General features: G+C 42.4%; 2 protein-coding genes across 2 annotated transcripts; both read left to right on the top strand.

The window, feature by feature from the left end:
* Nucleotides 1-5,242: 5,242 nt before the first annotated feature.
* Nucleotides 5,243-6,842, top strand: LOC144891589 (uncharacterized). Its single transcript, XM_078775208.1, has 3 exons — nt 5,243-5,247; nt 5,739-6,491; nt 6,584-6,842. Exons 1-3 carry the CDS (start codon nt 5,243-5,245, stop codon nt 6,840-6,842), a joined length of 1,017 nt encoding a protein of 338 aa, XP_078631334.1.
* A 1,486-nt stretch (nt 6,843-8,328) lies between these two features.
* LOC144891588 (uncharacterized) lies at nt 8,329-9,262 on the top strand (the record flags this gene model as incomplete). The annotated part of the gene is made up of 2 exons (XM_078775207.1): nt 8,329-9,088; nt 9,231-9,262. Coding segments are annotated over 2 exons (792 nt in total), but the record flags the coding sequence as incomplete, so codon positions are not given.
* Between the last annotated feature and the right edge of the window lie 12,594 nt (nt 9,263-21,856).

The following is a 21,856-nucleotide window of genomic DNA, read 5'->3' as shown; positions in this document are numbered from 1 at the left end:
TCATCATCAACCTCATCAACAAATACAGCTTCTAAACCAACACCTGGATCAACAACACCTGGACCAACAACATCACAAACAAGTTCCATTCCCAGTACGACACCTTCACAATCTTCATCTTCTGTAACATCATCAACCTCATCAACAAATACAGCTTCTAAACCAACACCTGGACCAACAACACCTGGATCAACAACATCACAAACAAGTTCCATTTCCAGTACGACACCTTCACAATCTTCATCTTCTGTAACATCATCAACCTCATCAACAAATACAGCTTCTACACCAACACCTGGATCAACAACACCTGGATCAACAACATCACATACAAGTTCCATTTCCAGTTCGACACCTTCACAATCTTCATCTTCTGTAACATCATCAACCTCATCAACAAACACAGCTTCTACACCAACACCTGGACCAACAACACCTTTATCAACAACATCACATTCAAGTTCCATTCCCAGTACGACACCTTCCCAATCTTCATCGTCTGTAACATCATCTACCTCATCAACAAATACAGGTTCTACACCAACACCTGGATCAACAACACCTGGATCAACAACAACACATACAAGTTCCATTTCCAGTACGACACCTTCCCAATCTTCATCTTCTGTAACATCATCAACCTCATCAACAAATACAGCTTCTACACCAACACCTGGATCAACAACACCTGGATCAACAACACCACAAACAAGTTCCATTCCCAGTACGACACCTTCCCAATCTTCATCCCCTGTAACATCATCAACCTCATCAACAAACACAGCTTCCAAACCAACACCTGGATCAACAACACCTGGACCAACAACACCTGGATCAACAACACCTGGATCAACAACACCACAAACAAGTTCCATTTCCACGACGACACCTTCCCAATCTTCATCGTCTGTAACATCATCAACCTCATCAATAAATACAGCTTCTAAACCAACACCTGGATCAACAACACCTGGATTAACAACATTACATACAAGTTCCATTTCCACAACGACACCTTCACAATCTTCATCGTCTGTAACATCATCAACCTCATCAACAAATACAGCTTCTAAACCAACACCTGGATCAACAACACCTGGATCAACAACATCACATACAAGTTCCATTTCCACTACGACACCTTCACAATCTTCATCGTCTGTAACATCATCAACCTCATCAACAAATACAGCTTCTAAACCAACACCTGGATCAACAACACCTGGATTAACAACATCACATACAAGTTCCATTTCCAGTACGACACCTTCCCAATCTTCATCGTCTGTAACATCATCAACCTCATCAACAAATACAGCTACTACACCAACACCTGGAACAACAACACCTGGACCAACAACACCACAAACAAGTTCCATTCCCAGTACGACACCTTCCCAATCTTCATCGTCTGTAACATCATCAACCTCATCAACAAACACAGCTTCTACACCAACACCTGGATCAACAACATCTGGATCAACAACACCTGGATCAACAACACCTGGATCAACCACACCTGGATCAACAACACCTGGATCAACAACACCTGGATCAACAACACCACAAACAAGTTCCATTCCCAGTACGACACCTTCCCAATCTTCATCGTCTGTAACATCATCAACCTCATCAACAAACACAGCTTCTACACCAACACCTGAACCAACAACACCTGTGTCAACAACATCACAAACAAGTTCCATTTCCAGTACGACACCTTCCCAATCTTCATCGTCTGTAACATCATCAACCTCACCAACAAATACAGCTTCTACACCAACACCTGGACCAACAACACCTGGATCAACAACACCACAAACAAGTTCCATTCCCAGTACGACACCTTCCCAATCTTCATCGTCTGTAACATCATCAACGTCATCAACAAACACAGCTTCTACACCAACACCTGGATCAACAACACCTGGATCAACAACACCACAAACAGGTTCCATGTCCACTACGACACCTTCACAATCTTCATCGTCTGTAACATCATCAACCTCATCAACAAATACAGCTTCTAAACCAACACCCGGATCAACAACACCCGGATCAACAACACCTGGATCAACAACATCACATACAAGTTCCATGTCCACTACGACACCTTCCCAATCTTCATCTTCTGTAACATCATCAACCTCATCAACAAATACAGCTTCTACACCAACACCTGGATCAACAACACCTGGATCAACAACATCACATACAAGTTCCATTTCCAGTACGACACCTTCACAATCTTCATCTTCTGTAACATCATCAACCTCATCAACAAACACAGCTTCTACACCAACACCTGGACCAACAACACCTTTATCAACAACATCACATTCAAGTTCCATTCCCAGTACGACACCTTCCCAATCTTCATCGTCTGTAACATCATCAACCTCATCAACAAATACAGGTTCTACACCAACACCTGGATCAACAACACCTGGATCAACAACAACACATACAAGTTCCATTTCCAGTACGACACCTTCCCAATCTTCATCTTCTGTAACATCATCAACCTCATCAACAAATACAGCTTCTACACCAACACCTGGATCAACAACACCTGGATCAACAACAACACCTACAAGTTCCATTTCCAGTACGACACCTTCCCAATCTTCATCGTCTGTAACATCATCAACCTCATCAACAAATACAGCTTCTAAACCAACACCTGGATCAACAACACCTGGATCAACAACATCACATACAAGTTCCATTTCCAGTTCGACACCTTCCCAATCTTCATTCTCTGTAACATCATCAACCTCATCAACAAACACAGCTTCCAAACCAACACCTGGATCAACAACACCTGGACCAACAACACCTGGATCAACAACACCTGGATCAACAACACCACAAACAAGTTCCATTTCCACGACGACACCTTCCCAATCTTCATCGTCTGTAACATCATCAACCTCATCAACAAATACAGCTTCTAAACCAACACCTGGATCAACAACACCTGGATTAACAACATCACATACAAGTTCCATTTCCACAACGACACCTTCACAATCTTCATCGTCTGTAACATCATCAACCTCATCAACAAATACAGCTTCTAAACCAACACCTGGATCAACAACATCACATACAAGTTCCATTTCCACTACGACACCTTCACAATCTTCATCGTCTGTAACATCATCAACCTCATCAACAAATACAGCTTCTAAACCAACACCTGGATCAACAACACCTGGATTAACAACATCACATACAAGTTCCATTTCCAGTACGACACCTTCCCAATCTTCATCGTCTGTAACATCATCAACCTCATCAACAAATACAGCTACTACACCAACACCTGGAACAACAACACCTGGACCAACAACCCCACAAACAAGTTCCATTCCCAGTACGACACCTTCCCAATCTTCATCGTCTGTAACATCATCAACCTCATCAACAAACACAGCTTCTACACCAACACCTGGATCAACAACATCTGGATCAACAACACCTGGATCAACAACACCTGGATCAACAACACCTGGATCAACAACACCTGGATCAACAACACCTGGATCAACAACACCACAAACAAGTTCCATTCCCAGTACGACACCTTCCCAATCTTCATCGTCTGTAACATCATCAACCTCATCAACAAACACAGCTTCTACACCAACACCTGAACCAACAACACCTGTGTCAACAACATCACAAACAAGTTCCATTTCCAGTACGACACCTTCCCAATCTTCATCGTCTGTAACATCATCAACGTCATCAACAAACACAGCTTCTACACCAACACCTGGATCAACAACACCTGGATCAACAACACCACAAACAGGTTCCATGTCCACTACGACACCTTCACAATCTTCAACGTCTGTAACATCATCAACCTCATCAACAAATACAGCTTCTAAACCAACACCCGGATCAACAACACCTGGATCAACAACATCACATACAAGTTCCATGTCCACTACGACACCTTCCCAATCTTCATCTTCTGTAACATCATCAACCTCATCAACAAATACAGCTCCTACACCAACACCTGGATCAACAACACCTTTATCAACAACACCACAAACAAGTTCAATTCCCAGTACGACACCTTCCCAATCTTCGTCTTCTGTAACATCATCAACCTCATCAACAAATACAGCTTCTACACCAACACCTGGATCAACAACACCTGGATCAACAACATCACATACAAGTTCCATGTCCACTACGACACCTTCCCAATCTTCACCTTCTGTAACATCATCAACCTCATCAACAAACACAGCTTCTAAACCAACACCTGGATCAACAACATCACAAACAAGTTCCATTTCCAGTACGACACCTTCACAATCTTCATCGTCTGTAACATCATCAACCTCATCAACAAATACAGCTTCTACACCAACACCTGGATCAACAACACCTGGATCAACAACATCACAAACAAGTTCCATTTCCACTACGACACCATCCCAATCTTCATCGTCTGTAACATCATCAACCTCATCAACAAATACAGCTTCTCAACCAACACCTGGATCAACAACACCTGGATCAACAACATCACAAACAAGTTCCATTTCCAGTACGACACCTTCACAATCTTCATCTTCTGTCACATCATCAACCTCATCAACAAATACAGCTTCTACACCAACACCTGGACCAACAACACCTGTATCAACAACACCACAAACAAGTTCCATGTCCACGACGACACCTTCCCAATCTTCATCGTCTGTAATATCATCAACCTCATCAACAAATACAGCTACTACACCAACACCTGGATCAACAACACCTGGATCAACAACACCTGGATCAACAACATTACAAACAAGTTCCATTCCCAGTATGACACCTTCCCAATCTTCATCTTCTGTAACATCATCAACCTCATCAACAAACACAGCTTCTACACCAACACCTGGACCAACAACACCTGTAGCAACAACACCACAAACAAGTTCCATTCCCAGTACGACACCTTCCCAATCTTCATCGTCTGTAACATCATCAACCTCATCAACAAATACAGCTTCTAAACCAACACCTGGATCAACAACACCTGGATCAACAACATCACATACAAGTTCCATTTCCAGTACGACACCTTCCCAATCTTCTTCTGCTGTAACATCATCAACCTCATCAACAAACACAGCTTCGACACCAACACCTGGACCAACAACACCTGTATCAACAACACCACAAACAAGTTCCATTCCCAGTACGACACCTTCCCAATCTTCTTATGCTGTAACATCATCAACCTCATCAACAAATACAGCTTCTAAACCAACACCTGGATCAACAGCACCTGGATCAACAACATCACATACAAGTTCCATTTCCAGTACGACACCTTCGCAATCTTCATCGTCTGTAACATCATCAACCTCATCAACAAATACAGCTTATAAACCAACACCTGGATCAACAACACCTGGATCAACAACACCTGGATCAACAACATCACAAACAAGTTCCATTTCCAGTACGACACCTTCACAATCTTCATCTTCTGTAACATCATCAACCTCATCAACAAATACAGCTTCGAAACCAACACCTGGATCAACAACACCTGGATCAACAACACCTGGATCAACAACATCACATACAAGTTCTATTCCCAGTACGGCACCTTCCCAATCTTCATCTTCTGTAACATCATCAACCTCATCAACAAACACAGCTTCTAAACCAACCCGTGGATCAACAACATCACATACAAGTTCCTTTCCCAGTACGACACCTTCACAATCTTCATCGTCTGTAACATCATCAACCTCATCAACAAATACAGCTTCGAAACCAACACCTGGATCAACAACACCTGGATCAACAACACCACAAACAAGTTCCATTCCCAGTACGACACCTTCACAATCTTCATCTTCTGTAACATCATCAACCTCATCAACAAATACAGCTTCTACACCAACACCTGGACCAACAACACCTGGATCAACAACACCTGGATCAACCACATCACATACAAGTTCCATTTCCAGTACGACACCTTCACACTCTTCATCTTCTGTAACATCATCAACCTCATCAACAAACACAGCTCCGACACCAACACCTGGACCAACAACACCTGTATCAACAACACCACAAACAAGTTCCATTTCCAGTATGACACCTTCCCAATCTTCATCGCCTGTAACATCATCAACCTCATCAACAAATACAGCTTCTAAACCAACACCTGGACCAACAACACCTGTGTCAACAACACCACAAACAAGTTCCATTTCCACTACGACACCTTCCCAATCTTCATCGCCTGTAACATCATCAACCTCATCAACAAATACAGCTTCTAAACCAACACCTGGACCAACAACACCTGTATCAACAACACCACAAACAAGTTCCATTTCCACTACGGCACCTTCCCAATCTTCATCGTCTGTAACATCATCAACCTCATCAACAAATACAGCTTCTAAACCAACACCTGGATCAACAACACCTGGATCAACAACACCTGGGTCAACAACACCACAAACAAGTTCCATTCCCAGTACGACACCTTCCCAATCTTCATCGCCTGTAACATCATCAACCTCATCAACAAATACAGCTTCTACACCAACACCTGGACCAACAACACCTGTATCAACAACACCACAAACAAGTTCCATTTCCACTACGACTCCTTCCCAATCTTCATCGCTTGTAACATCATCAACCTCATCAACAAACACAGCTTCTACACCAACACCTGGACCAACAACACCTGTATCAACAACACCACAAACAAGTTCCATTTCCACTACGACACCTTCCCAATCTTCATCGCCTGTAACATCATCAACCTCATCAACAAACACAGCTTCTAAACCAACACCTGGATCAACAACACCTGGACCAACAACATCACAAACAAGTTCCATTTCCAGTACGACACCTTCACAATCTTCATCTTCTGTAACATCATCAACCTCATCAACAAATACAGCTTCTAAACCAACACCTGGATCAACAACATCACAAACAATTTCCATTCCCAGTACGACACCTTCACAATCTTCATCTTCTGTAACATCATCAACCTCATCAACAAATACAGCTTCTACACCAACACCTGGATCAACAACACCTGGATCAACAACATCACATACAAGTTCCATTTCCAGTACGACACCTTCACAATCTTCATCGTCTGTAACATCATCAACCTCATCAACAAATACAGCTTCTACACCAACACCTGGACCAACAACACCTTTATCAACAACATCACATACAAGTTCCATTCCCAGTACGACACCATCCCAATCTTCATCGTCTGTAACATCATCAACCTCATCAACAAATACAGATACTACACCAACACCTGGATCAACAACACCAGGATCAACAACACCTGGATCAACAACACTTGGATCAACACCATCACAAACAAGTTCCATTCCCAGTACGACACCTTCCCAATCTTCATCTTCTGTAACATCATCAACCTCATCAACAAATACAGCTTCTACACCAACACCTGGATCAACAACACCTGGATCAACAACATCACATACAAGTTCCATTTCCAGTACGACACCTTCCCAATCTTCATCGTCTGTAACATCATCAACCTCATCAACAAATACAGCTTCTACACCAACACCTGGATCAACAACACCTGGATCAACAACACCACAAACAAGTTCCATTCCCAGTACGACACCTTCCCAATCTTCATCCTCTGTAACATCATCAACCTCATCAACAAATACAGCTTCTACACCAACACCTGGACCAACAACACCTGGATCAACAACACCACAAACAAGTTCCATTTCCAGTATGACACCTTCACAATCTTCATCGTCTGTAACATCATCAACCTCATCAACAAATACAGCTTCTAAACCAACACCTGGATCAACAACACCTGGATCGACAACACCACAAACAAGTTCCATTTCCAGTATGACACCTTCACAATCTTCATCGTCTGTAACATCATCAACCTCATCAACAAATACAGCTTCTAAACCAACACCTGGATCAACAACACCTGGATCAACAACATCACATACAAGTTCCATTTCCAGTTCGACACCTTCCCAATCTTCATTCTCTGTAACATCATCAACCTCATCAACAAACACAGCTTCCAAACCAACACCTGGATCAACAAAACCTGGACCAACAACACCTGGATCAACAACACCTGGATCAACAACATCACAAACAAGTTCCATTTCCACTACGACACCTTCCCAATCTTCATCGTCTGTAACATCATCAACCTCATCAACAAATACAGCTTCTAAACCAACACCTGGATCAACAACACCTGGATCAACAACACCACAAACAAGTTCCATTTCCAGCACGACACCTTCACAATCTTCATCGTCTGTAACATCATCAACCTCATCAACAAATACAGCTTCTAAACCAACACCTGGATCAACAACACCTGGATTAACAACATCACATACAAGTTACATTTCCAGTACGACACCTTCCCAATCTTCATCGTCTGTAACATCATCAACCTCATCAACAAACACAGCTTCTACACCAACAACTGAACGAACAACACCTGTATCAACAACATCACAAACAAGTTCCATTCCCAGTACGACACCTTCCCAATCTTCATCGTCTGTAACATCATCAACCTCATCAACAAATACAGCTTCTACACCAACACCTGGACCAACAACACCTGGATCAACAACACCACAAACAAGTTCCATTCCCAGTACGACACCTTCCCAATCTTCATCTTCTGTAACATCATCAACCTCATCAACAAATACAGCTTCTACACCAACACCTAGACCAACAACACCTTTATCAACAACACCACAAACAAGTTCCATTCCCAGTACGACACCTTCACAATCTTCATCTTCTGTAACATCATCAACCTCATCAACAAATACAGCTTCTACACCAACACCTGGACCAACAACACCTTTATCAACAACACCACAAACAAGTTCCATTCCCAGTACGACACCTTCCCAATCTTCATCTTCTGTAACATCATCAACCTCATCAACAAATACAGCTTCTACACCAACACATGGATCAACAACACCTTTATCAACAACACCACAAACAAGTTCCATTCCCAGTACGACACCTTCCCAATCTTCATGTTCTGAAACATCATCAACCTCATCAACAAACACAGCTTCTACACCAACACCTGGATCAACACCACCTGGATCAACAACACCTGGATCAACAACATCACAAACAAGTTCCATTTCCAGTACGACACCTTCCCAATCTTCATCTTCTGTAACATCATCAACCTCATCAACAAACACAGCTTCTACACCAACACCTGGATCAACAACACCTGGACCAACAACACCTGTATCAACAACACCACAAATAAGTTCCTTTCCCAGTACGACACTTTCCCAATCTTCATCGTCTGTAACATCATCAACTTCATCAACAAACACAGCTTCTACACCAACACCTGGATCAACAACACCTGGACCAACAACACCTGTATCAACAACATCACAAACAAGTTCCATTTCCACTACGACACCTTCCCAATCTTCATCGTCTGTAACATCATCAACCTCATCAACAAACACAGCTTCTACACCAACACCTGGACCAACAACACCTGTATCAACAACACCACAAACAAGTTCCATTCCCAGTACGACACCTTCACAATCTTCATCGTCTGTAACATCATCAACCTCATCAACAAATACAGCTTCTACACCAACACCTGGATCAACAACACCTGGACCAACAACACCACAAACAAGTTCCATTTCCACTACGACACCTTCCCAATCTTCATCGTCTGTAACATCATCAACCTCATCAACAAATACAGCTTCTAAACCAACACCTGGATCATCAACACCTGGATCAACAACATCACATACAAGTTCCATTTCCAGTACGACACCTTCACAATCTTCATCGTCTGTAACATCATCAACCTCATCAACAAATACAGCTTCTACACCAACACCTGGATCAACAACACCTGGACCAACAACACCACAAACAAGTTCCATTTCCACTACGACACCTTCCCAATCTTCATCGTCTGTAACATCATCAACCTCATCAACAAATACAGCTTCCAAACCAACACCTGGATCAACAACACCTGTATCAACAACATCACAAACAAGTTCCATTCCCAGTACGACACCTTCCCAATCTTCATCGTCTGTAACATCATCAACCTCATCAACAAATACAGCTTCTACACCAACACCTGGACCAACAACACCTGGATCAACAACACCACAAACAAGTTCCATTCGCAGTACGACACCTTCCCAATCTTCATCTTCTGTAACATCATCAACCTCATCAACAAATACAGCTTCTACACCAACACCTGGACCAACAACACCTTTATCAACAACACTACAAACAGGTTCCATGTCCACTACGACACCTTCACAATCTTCATCTTCTGTAACATCATCAACCTCATCAACAAATACAGCTTCTACACCAACACCTGGACCAACAACACCTTTATCAACAACACCACAAACAAGTTCCATTCCCAGTACGACACCTTCCCAATCTTCATCTTCTGTAACATCATCAACCTCATCAACAAATACAGCTTCTACACCAACACCTGGATCAACAACACCTTTATCAACAACACCACAAACAAGTTCCATTCCCAGTACGACACCTTCCCAATCTTCATCTTCTGTAACATCATCAACCTCATCAACAAACACAGCTTCTACACCAACACCTGGATCAACAACACCTGGATCAACAACATCACAAACAAGTTCCATTTCCAGTACGACACCTTCCCAATCTTCATCTTCTGTAACATCATCAACCTCATCAACAAACACAGCTTCTACACCAACACCTGGATCAACAACACCTGGACCAACAACACCTGTATCAACAACACCACAAACAAGTTCCTTTCCCAGTACGACACTTTCCCAATCTTCATCGTCTGTAACATCATCAACTTCATCAACAAACACAGCTTCTACACCAACACCTGGATCAACAACACCTGGACCAACAACACCTGTATCAACAACATCACAAACAAGTTCCATTTCCACTACGACACCTTCCCAATCTTCATCGTCTGTAACATCATCAACCTCATCAACAAACACAGCTTCTACACCAACACCTGGACCAACAACACCTGTATCAACAACACCACAAACAAGTTCCATTCCCAGTACGACACCTTCACAATCTTCATCGTCTGTAACATCATCAACCTCATCAACAAATACAGCTTCTACACCAACACGTGGATCAACAACACCTGGACCAACAACACCACAAACAAGTTCCATTTCCACTACGACACCTTCACAATCTTCATCGTCTGTAATATCATCAACCTCATCAACAAATACAGCTTCTAAACCAACACCTGGATCATCAACACCTGGATCAACAACATCACATACAAGTTTCATTTCCAGTACGACACCTTCACAATCTTCATCTTCTGTAACATCATCAACCTCATCAACAAATACAGCTTCCAAACCAACACCTGGATCAACAACACCTGGACCAACAACATCACATACAAGTTCAATTTCCAGTACGACACCTTCCCAATCTTCTTCTGCTGTAACATCATCAACCTTATCAACAAACACAGCTTCTAAACCAACACCTGGATCAACAACACCTGGATCAACAACACCTGGATCAACAACACCTGGATCAACAACATCACAAACAAGTTCCATTTCCAGTGCGACACCTTCCCAATCTTCATCGTCTGTAACATCATCAACCTCATCAACAAATACAGCTTCTAAACCAACACCTCGATCAACAACACCTGGATCAACAACATCACATACAAGTTCAATTTCCAGTACGACACCTTCCCAATCTTCATCGTCTGTAACATCATCAACCTCATCAACAAATACAGCTTCTAAACCAACACCTGGATCAACAACACCTGGATCAACAACATCACAAACAAGTCCCATTTCCAGTACGACACCTTCCCAATCTTCGTCTTCTGGAACATCATCAACCTCATCAACAAATACAGCTTCTAAACCAACACCTGGATCAACAACACCTGGATCAACAACATCACATACAAGTTCCATTTCCAGTACGACACCTTCACAATCTTCATCGTCTGTAACATCATCAACCTTATCAACAAATACAGCTTCTACACCAACACCTGGATCAACAACACCTGGACCAACAACACCACAAACAAGTTCCATTTCCAGTATGACACCTTCACAATCTTCGTCTTCTGGAACATCATCAACCTCATCAACAAACACAGCTTCTACACCAAAACCTGGATCAACAACACCTGGATCAACAACACCTCGATCAACAACACCTGGACCAACAACATCTGTATCAACAACACATGGATCAACAACACCTGGACCAACAACACCACAAACAAGTTCCATTTCCAGTACGACACCTTCACAATCTTCATCTTCTGTAACATCATCAACCTCATCAACAAATACAGCTTCTACACCAACACCTGGACCAACAACACCTTTATCAACAACACCACAAACAAGTTCCATTCCCAGTACGACACCTTCCCAATCTTCATCGTCTGTAACATCATCAACCTCATCAACAAACACAGCTTCTACACCAAAACCTGGATCAACAACATCTGGATCAACAACACCTGGATCAACAACACCTGGATCAACAACACCTGGGTTACCAACACCTGGATCAACAATACCAAAACCAACTTCTATTTCAAGTACGACACCTTCCCAATTGACATCCTCTGTAACATCACCAACTATAACGGCACTCAGTAGAGAGCATACCTCCACCTGTTTGGCCATATCACTCAATCGTGAAGAATCACTTAAAAATTCTACTAGCTGGATCTGGATCCGGATCTTCACCAAAATTGAATCGATTCTTCCTTGTCACACAAGCTACCTGTCCAACAGGTTTCGTCCAAATCCCTCCACAACTTTTTGAGATATCCTGCCATGTATCGTGTTTGGCCCGATCTCCTAATGGTGAAGAATCACTTAAAAATTTAAATAATTCTCATATCCGAATCCATTTTGAGATCTTTATCAAAATTGAATCAATTCTTCCTTGTCAGACACCCAACCGGTCCATCAAGTTTCGTCCAAATCCATCCATAACTGTTTGAGATATCCTGCTATGTATTATTTTTGGCCCTATCTTCCAATGGTGAAGAGTTACTTGAAAAATTATTGTAGCCGGATCCGAATACAGATCTTCACCTAAATCTAATAATTTCGTTCTTGTCACATACACTACATCTCTGACAAATTTCGTCCGAATCCGTTCATAACTTTTTGAGATATTTTGTTCACAAACGGACAAACAAACAAATGAAAAATCGGTCAGAGACCGAGGACTTGCCGGAATTTACTTTTTTATCGGCCATTTAGGACAAATATGGCGGCTGAACCACCTGACCGATGACATCATCATTAACATATTTTATTCCCCACGGAGAGTTCTTTACAATGAGCCATGTCTCAATTTTTTCTGTTCAGCACTTTTGGAGATAGAGGTGCAACGTTTTTCGGATTTTCCAAGATGGCGGCCGAACCACGTGACCGATGACGTCATCATTAACATATTTTATTCCCCATGGAGAGTTCTTGACAATGAGCCATGTCTCAATTTTTTCTATTCAGCACTTTCAGAGATATGGAGGTGCAAAGTTTTTCGTTTTTTCCAAGATGGCGGCCGAACCACGTGACTGATGACATCATCATTAACATGTTTTATTCCCCATGGAGAGTTCTTTCCAATGAGCCATGTCTCAATTTTTTCTATTCAGCACTTCCGGAGATATGGAGGTGCAAAGTTTTTCGGTTTTTCCAAAATGGCGGCCGAAACACGTGACCGATGACGTCATAAATTGGGCACAGTCTATTCCAGGGCAAGACGAATATGTGTGCAAAGTTTGGCGATTCTCCGTGCAACGGTGTAGACGCAGTGCTGCAAACAGTCAGACAAAGAGACAAACAGACAGACAAACAGACAAACAGACAAACGAACAGATCAACATACTTGCCGGAATCTTTTCCGGCAAGTAATAAACAGACAAACGAACAGATCAACATACTTGCCGGAAAATTTTTTCCGGCAAGTAACGAACAGATCAACATACTTGCCGGAAAAATTTTTCCGGCAAGTAATGAAAAATCACTAAAGGAGCGACACTTGGCAAAAGAGAGCAAAGTAGATTGACACTCAGTCGAGCATCCTTTTGACCTCACATATAATTCGTGGTTGAATTATGTGCCCAGACATGCAAATCGTCTTCAAATTCAAGTCAAGACAAATCTTCAAATTTCAAAATTTCAAGGATGAAAATTGAGGATTTTAGAAATTTGAAGAAGGGTGGTTGACCTTAGGCCTATGTTGACCTTGTGACCTATGTTGATGTGAAAAATAGTTGTTGGTTGAATTAATTTGGCTGATATGAAAATCCTATTCAAATTTCAAGTCAATCAGATGAAAATTGAGGATTTTAGAATTTTGTAGAAAAGTGGTTGACCTTTGGCCTATGTTGACCTTGTGACCTATGTTGATCTCAAAAATAGTTGGTGGTTGAATTCAGTTCGTTGATATGTAAATCATATTCAAATTTCTAGTCAATTGGATGTAATTGAGGATTTTAGAAATTGGAAATGGTTGTTGATCTGTGGTCTATGTTGACCTTTTGGCATATGTTGCACTCAAAAATAGTTGGTGGTTGAATTCAATCAGCTGATATGAAAATCTTCTTCAAATTTCAAGTCATTCGGATGAAAATTTGAGGATTTTAGAAATTTATCAAAACTGGTTGACCTTTGGCCTATGTTGACCTTTTGACCTAAAAAAAAATAGGATTTTGTCGGACCACGAACTCTACCATTTGGTGAAGTTTCATGAAGATCGTTTTATAATTGTGACCTGTAGGCAAGTATAAGTGAGCGGACAGACAAACACACACACAAACCAGAGTTTCAACAACATACTTGTCCAAATTTTTTTTTTTTGGCCAAGTATCAAACGGAGACAGACAGACAGGGATGAAAACATAACCTACATCCACCTTTGGTGGCGGAGGTAACAACCTCTGAGTTGTCTTCCATAACTGCAAAAATGTGAAGGATCATGCATAATGAGTGATTTACGGCTTCTGGAGATTAAGTTTTGCCAAATGATCCATGCTTGACTATTTGTTATAATGTTGTAGTTTATCTCTTTATTAGTCTGCACAAATATTGCTCTCTAATATTTTTCTTAAAGTCAGCCCATGTATGGCCATTAACAAAGTACTACATAGATGTGGCAATATGTACATTAAAAGAAATACACCATCGATTTACCACTCCTACCCATGCGCCATTGTACGTTTGAGCAAATACCCGCCCTATGGGCAAAAGTTTCTCTCTTCCTGCAGATTGCTGTATCTGGGCCTTGGGCCTATTTGCTCTCCCACCAAATTATCCAAACTTAACATAATTCCAAAATGAATTTTTCACACTGAGCACATGAAATTTTATTTTGATGGAGGCTTAAATTACAGATTTTCTGAATGGGGATAGACTACATTATCACAAGAAGTAAAAGACATAAAAGGTCATAGCCCCCATGGTTTTAGTAATTTTGCTTTACAGAGTTAAAGGCTGCCAGTCAGCCATCTTTGGTCGGATGACAAAACAAAATATTCTGCATATGTACGCTCTCATGTATTGTCTTTGTGCCAAGTTTGAACAAAATTGGTCCTTGCATGTCCGAGAAATTGTTGTAGACACGTTTAAGTAACAAAATGGCCCCCAGTCAGCCATCTTGGATCTGATCTCGAAAGAAAATGACGTGCATATGTAACCCATCATTCCTTATCTGTTTGCCAAGTTTGAAATAGATCGGTAAATGCATGTCCGAGGAAAGGTTTAGGACGTGTTAATTTTCAGTTTTTTTTTACAAATAAAATGGCCGCCAGTCTACCGGTCGGCCATCTTTGATCAGATCGCAAAATAAAGTGAGGTGCACGTTTATGTCACCATGTACCGTGCTTGTGCCAAGTTTGAACAAAATCGGACAATTCATGTCTGAGAAATTGTTGGGGATATGTTTAAGTAACACAATGGCCTCCAGTCGGCCATCTTGGATATGACCTCGAAAGGAAATGACGTAAATATGTAACTAAATCTATCGGGGGCTTATAATAACCAGTTTTGTTTTCCTATTTTGTTTTTGGAGTTTAGAAGTTGTTAACAACTCTTTGATCCAACTCGAGAGTTTGCCACATATTACCTGCCCATGAGCGAACATTTGTGTTGGAAGGTGAATTCCAATTTTCCTCAATGTTTGAACCTGACACTTGTTGGCTCTTCCGGACAGATTGGGAATTGCTTTGTCTTCGGGGTGAATGGGTACAGGTTGTCTGTCACTAGGTGTCTTGGGAATCTTGGGAATGAAGAGAGTCTTTCCTGCATGAGGTCCAGTTGCCTCTATATTGTGATTGCCCATTTCAAGTACGATATATCGTGTCCCATTGCAATGTCCGGAACCTGCATCAGATTTTCCGAGGAGCTTTAGGCAAGAGCTCTTCTTCACTTTGAGCGCGTGTGGAGGAAATTTAACCTTTTAATTTAATTTGATCTAAATCATTCTTTTATTTAATCTAACACCCTTTATAACCCTCAGACCCCTAAGTCCCTTTAGACCTCTAATTTATCTCGAACACCGAAGACCCTTAAGAACACGAAGACCCTTTAAGACCCATAGGACCCCTAAGACTCTCGAGAACCCTAAGGCACTTGAGAACCCTAAGACCCTGAAGAGCCCTAAGACCCTGCAAGATCCACAAGACTCTTTATAACCCCAATATCTTGTAGACCGTTAAGACCTCTACGATCCTCTTGACCCTTTATAACCAACTTTAAGACCCTCAAGATACAACGGACCCTTTAGAACCCTAACACCCTTTAAGACCCCTATGATTCTTGAGAACCCTATGAACCTTTGGAACCCTAAGACCCCCTCAGAACCATAAGAGCCTTTAAGATCCCTCAGACCCCTAAGTCGCTTTAGACCCCTAAGATCTCTCAGACCCCAAAGACCTTTTAGAACCTGAAGACCCTCTAAGACCAATAAGACCCCTAAGACTCTTGAGAACCCTAAGACTCTTGAGAGTTCAAAGCCTCTTGAGAACCCTAGCCCTAAGACCCCGAAGACCCTTTAAGATCCCTAAGCTCCTTTAGAACCTTAAGATCCCAAAGACCCTCTAAGACCCTTTAGGACCACAAGATCCTGTACACCCTTAAGACCTCTAAGATCCTTTGACCCTTTACAACCTCAAGACCCTCAAGACACCAAAGACCCTTTTAGAACCCGAAGACCCTTTGAGACCACTAAGACCCGTAAAACCCATAAGTTCGACCTAACCCACAAAACTACGACCGCTCTCCATCGGGAGACGAGCGTCTGTACCACTTGGGACTATACATCTCATCACGACCGAGCGAAGCCGGAGACGTGCGGCATGGTCCGGATTTGCGGCGTTAATTTCCTCAGCCAACTAACCCTCAACGGGATTTCCAATTACCAAAGAGTGACAAGTACGACCTAAATTAACCCCAAACCAGGTATATTTAATAAGAAAAGCAACGAACAATTGGGAATGCTTAATTTTATCAACGTGAATAATTTGCGACAGAAACGAACTGCTTGGTGAAACAAAGTGCACCTTAAAAATTAACAAAACGGTATATGTCGCTTCAAGGTAGCAAAGTGAACTCTGTTGGAATTTAACAAACTAATTCTGAGTGTTCTGGATGTGTGTTCATAAAATGTACACACACGCACACACGCACACACACACACACACACACACACACGCACGCACACACGCACACACACACACACACACACACACACACACACACACACACGCGCGCGCACACACACGCACACACACACACGCACACACACACACACACACACACACGCGCACACACACACACACGCACACACACACACACACACACACACACACACACACACACACACACGCACACACACACACGCACACACACACACACACACACGCACACACACACACACACACACACACACACACACACACACACACACGGGGTATTCAAGAAGTACATGGCATCACAGCAAGGGATGCAGAAAAGAAGCAACAATAATCAAGATTGTTCCATTTTAAAAAATAGGGCCATGGGTCCTGAAGCTCACCTTGATCAGAAGCAACAGTCACTCAAACCCCAAGCAGACCCCCATGGTTCCTCGAGGCCATCCTGTCAGCCCATAATGTAAACAAAAAGAGGTTTTGTTAATTTTTGTAAAGATGCAAAAAAGAAACGTTTTGTTCACATCCCCATTTTTGTTGGGCCACGGACTTTGTGATCACCTCTCTTATTGCGACGATTAAAGCCTTAATTATTTCTTGAGTTATTACCTCCGCCACCAAAGGTGGATGGACGTTATGTTTTCACCTGTCTGTCTGTCCGTTTGTGAACAAAATATCTCAAAAACTTGTGGACGGATTCGGACGAAATTTGGTAGAGAGGTAGCGTATGTGACAAGGACGAAATGATTAGATTTTGGTGAAGATTCCGGAATCGGATCCGGCTACTAGAATTTTAAAGTGATTGTCACCATTGGAAGATCGATCGGGCCAAAACGATACATGGCAGGATATCTCAAAAAGTTATGGACGGATTTGGACAAAACTTGTTGTACCGGTTGGGTGTCTGACAAGGACGAATCGATTCGATTTTGGTGAAGATCCGGATCCAGCTGGTAAAAAATTTTAAGTGATTTTTCACCATTGAGTGATTTGACCAAAAACGATGGGTAGATCAAGATATGAAAGACTGGACCTACTATGGTGATTCCTGTGATTGATTTTGACTAAATGTGATTCTGTATTGTGATTTTCTGGTCTACTCTGAGATACAAAAGGTAAACTGTTCACCAGGTATGCTCTCTTCTGAGTGCCGCTCTGGTTAATAAATGTGACATTTAAAATAAATTTTCTTCGACAGTTGTTAATTAGCTTTCAAGTTGAAATCTTGACTTGATTTAATTCAACAGCAGCAACAAAAATCAAACTCCTTTGGTTTAAGGACCGTTTGCAATAAAGTGATTCATTCTGTTCCACATTTCAATAAAGCCACGACCACCTCGTGCTCCATTCTTTGCAAGAATGGAGGAACTGCGGATTGCACGACCAGGAGATGCACATGTGTGGAACCCTTCATGGGACTGTCGTGCGAGGACGTCCCTGAAGAAGTTGACATCCGTAAGTTACTCATTTGATGTGCAAATCAATCTTGGATAATTCATTCACCAGCATTTGTTGTTTAACAATTAAATATTCTTTTGAATTTTAACAGTTAATTTTTTTTTCTTAATTTCAAAAAAAAAAAAAAAAAATTTTTTGTTAAATTCTAACGAATTCAACAATTTCGATGTTGTTCAACAAAACCGCTCAACTTTTCATATCATTTTCTGTTTTCCATCATGAGTGTAAACCAGCAATTGATGTTTGTCCATCCACCTCCTCTCCCAATGATCGCAGCATTACCACAACGAAATATCACCGTAAAATTTACTATCATAGGAAACTTTACGGACATTGCAACTAAAGAGTTCAATAACACCATCAGTACAACAGTGAGTATGACATTTACTTGTAGAGAATTATGACATTTACTTGTAGAGAATTAAAGTCAGTGTGTTATTTGTAATGGGTGGGTAGTTCGTGTGCAGCCACCCGGCTGCTGGTTGCATCATTTTTCATTGATCTGCCGCTGATGGAATGTCTCTCCATAACCAGTTACCTGGTACTCATTTTGCCCACCTCTGAAGGATGACAGGCTGAGTCAACCCCACCTGGTATTAATTCATCGGGATTACGAACTCAGGACCTTAGGATCCCAAGCCCACCACCCTAACCATTAGGCCAGCACGAGGTGATTATTTGTAGTAATTGAAGTCTATAATTCAATTACTGCAACGCACCACTGACTGAGGAAAGCAGTGAACTCACAAAATGGTGTCCCTGGCATCCAGTATTGTATCCCCCGATAAGTTATGTCGCTTACCCCATGTCTGCTGGCTGTTCACTGATATTTCTTTTTTTCTGATCCACGGATGTCTAATATCTCATTTGCAGTGGCGTGCGAGGTTTATGTGACACCTCTTCCATAAGCCTTGACTTCCGGTGCGCACATGCATTGTCAAAAAACACGAGCTCATGTATACATGTATATGCAGTACACACACACACACACACACACACACACACACACACACACACACACACACGTTGTCATACCGGATGTGACGTGCCAAGTCAGCTTGAAGTTGCCTGGACCACATCAATTTTGAATCCTTCCCTTTTGCTGCTACTGCTACTTAGTTGGCTAGTCTCCTCCCCTCCTGCCCCTCCTCATTTTCCTATTATTATTATCTCCACACTAAAAAAAATGTGGGGATATTGAGATTGGGTCTATCTGTCCGTCCGTCCATTTATCACGCTATCTCCCCCTAAACGGTTGTGCAGAAATTTACCAAACTTGTTCGTTATATGATCACCACATTGCAAGGTGTGAGCAGTATAATTTTTGGCCCCGCCCCCTGGGGCCCTGGGGATGGGTGAAAGGTCAAATACGAACCAAAATTTTTTTAAATGAAACTTTGTAATGCAATCAACATTGGAGGACACATGGAATATGTAGTGATTTATTTGGCTTTGACCTCTGGTTCATGCCCCAGGGAGTAGGCCATGCCTCTGTGTTATTTGCGAAGTGGGTGAGCCATGTAGGGACTTGGGGTAACAGGGGTCAAAACAGAAGATTTTCAAAATTAAATATTTGATATTGGGCCAAATTCCGAGTGGAACTTCATGTCATTTTGCAACTTTGCTTCAGGTGGGAAGCGTGGGTATTTGTGATGACGCCCACAACGACTTCGCTCTAATTATTATTACTAGTGGGGTCACCCGTGGGAATCCCACGGGCATGGAGATGTATCGTTGCGATCGGTGCAGCCGTTTTTGCGGTGCCCGGGACAATAACGTTAGGTGGGAGTCCAAACCTGAAAATGCTGGAGTCCAAACCTGAAAATGCTGGAGTCCAAACCTGAAAATGCTGGAGTCCAAACCTGAAAATGCTGGAGTCCCAACGTGAAAATTCTGGAGACCAAAGCTGAAATTGGAAAAACAATATAGTGTGGAGCTATGCTCGAACCATAAAGCCGGACAAAATGGACGACACCAGAAACGAAGTTTCACTGAGCTATTTATTTTAGCTCAACTCGAAAGAACTCAAAAGCACTGAATAGCCCGTTAACACGGGCGGCAATTTATATCAAAAGTTCACCACACAAAAGCCACGCCTCTCAGGCGGGGCGTGGTATGCAAATAAGTCAGCCACGCCTCTCAACGGGGCGTGGTATGCAAATCGAGAGTCCGCCCAGGCAAGGCAAGTCCGGACACGTCCGGGCAAGTAACCGCCCGCCGGTTACGTCATCGGCCGGTGCAAGGTGATTGTGTCATGCTTCCGGTAACCGCTACATGCACCCCCCCCCCCCCCAGAATTAACTGGCACCGGGAGAGTCAGTTTGAGGGGGTCTTGATGACCCAGCCGAAACGACCCCTGGCGATTCGTGTGGGGGTGGTAGGTGGCTTGGCGGTGGATGGTCGGGCGGGGGGCTTGGTTGACGGGGGACGGCCACATCGTGGAGGAAGGGCCAACCGTGGAGGTTGGTCGAGGTCCAAATGGGCCGGCTTGAGGCGGTCCACAGAGATGCGGTCCGGTTTGCCGCCGATGTCAATGATGAACGACTTGTCGTCCCTCTT

This window comes from Myxine glutinosa, chromosome 4 (genome assembly GCF_964187855.1).
Source record: "Myxine glutinosa chromosome 4, kmMyxGlut1.1, whole genome shotgun sequence".
Lineage (NCBI taxonomy): Eukaryota > Metazoa > Chordata > Myxini > Myxiniformes > Myxinidae > Myxine > Myxine glutinosa.
Note: the sequence above shows the minus strand (reverse complement) of the source record. Positions and strands in the feature narration are given on the sequence as shown.

Bases quoted from the DNA above. Each gene is read 5' to 3' on its own strand.
- LOC144891589 (XM_078775208.1), top strand. The intron at 6,492-6,583 runs GTCAACAACACC...CAACAAATACAG, and splicing joins CCTGGATCAACAACACCTGG to CTTCTACACCAACACCTGGA.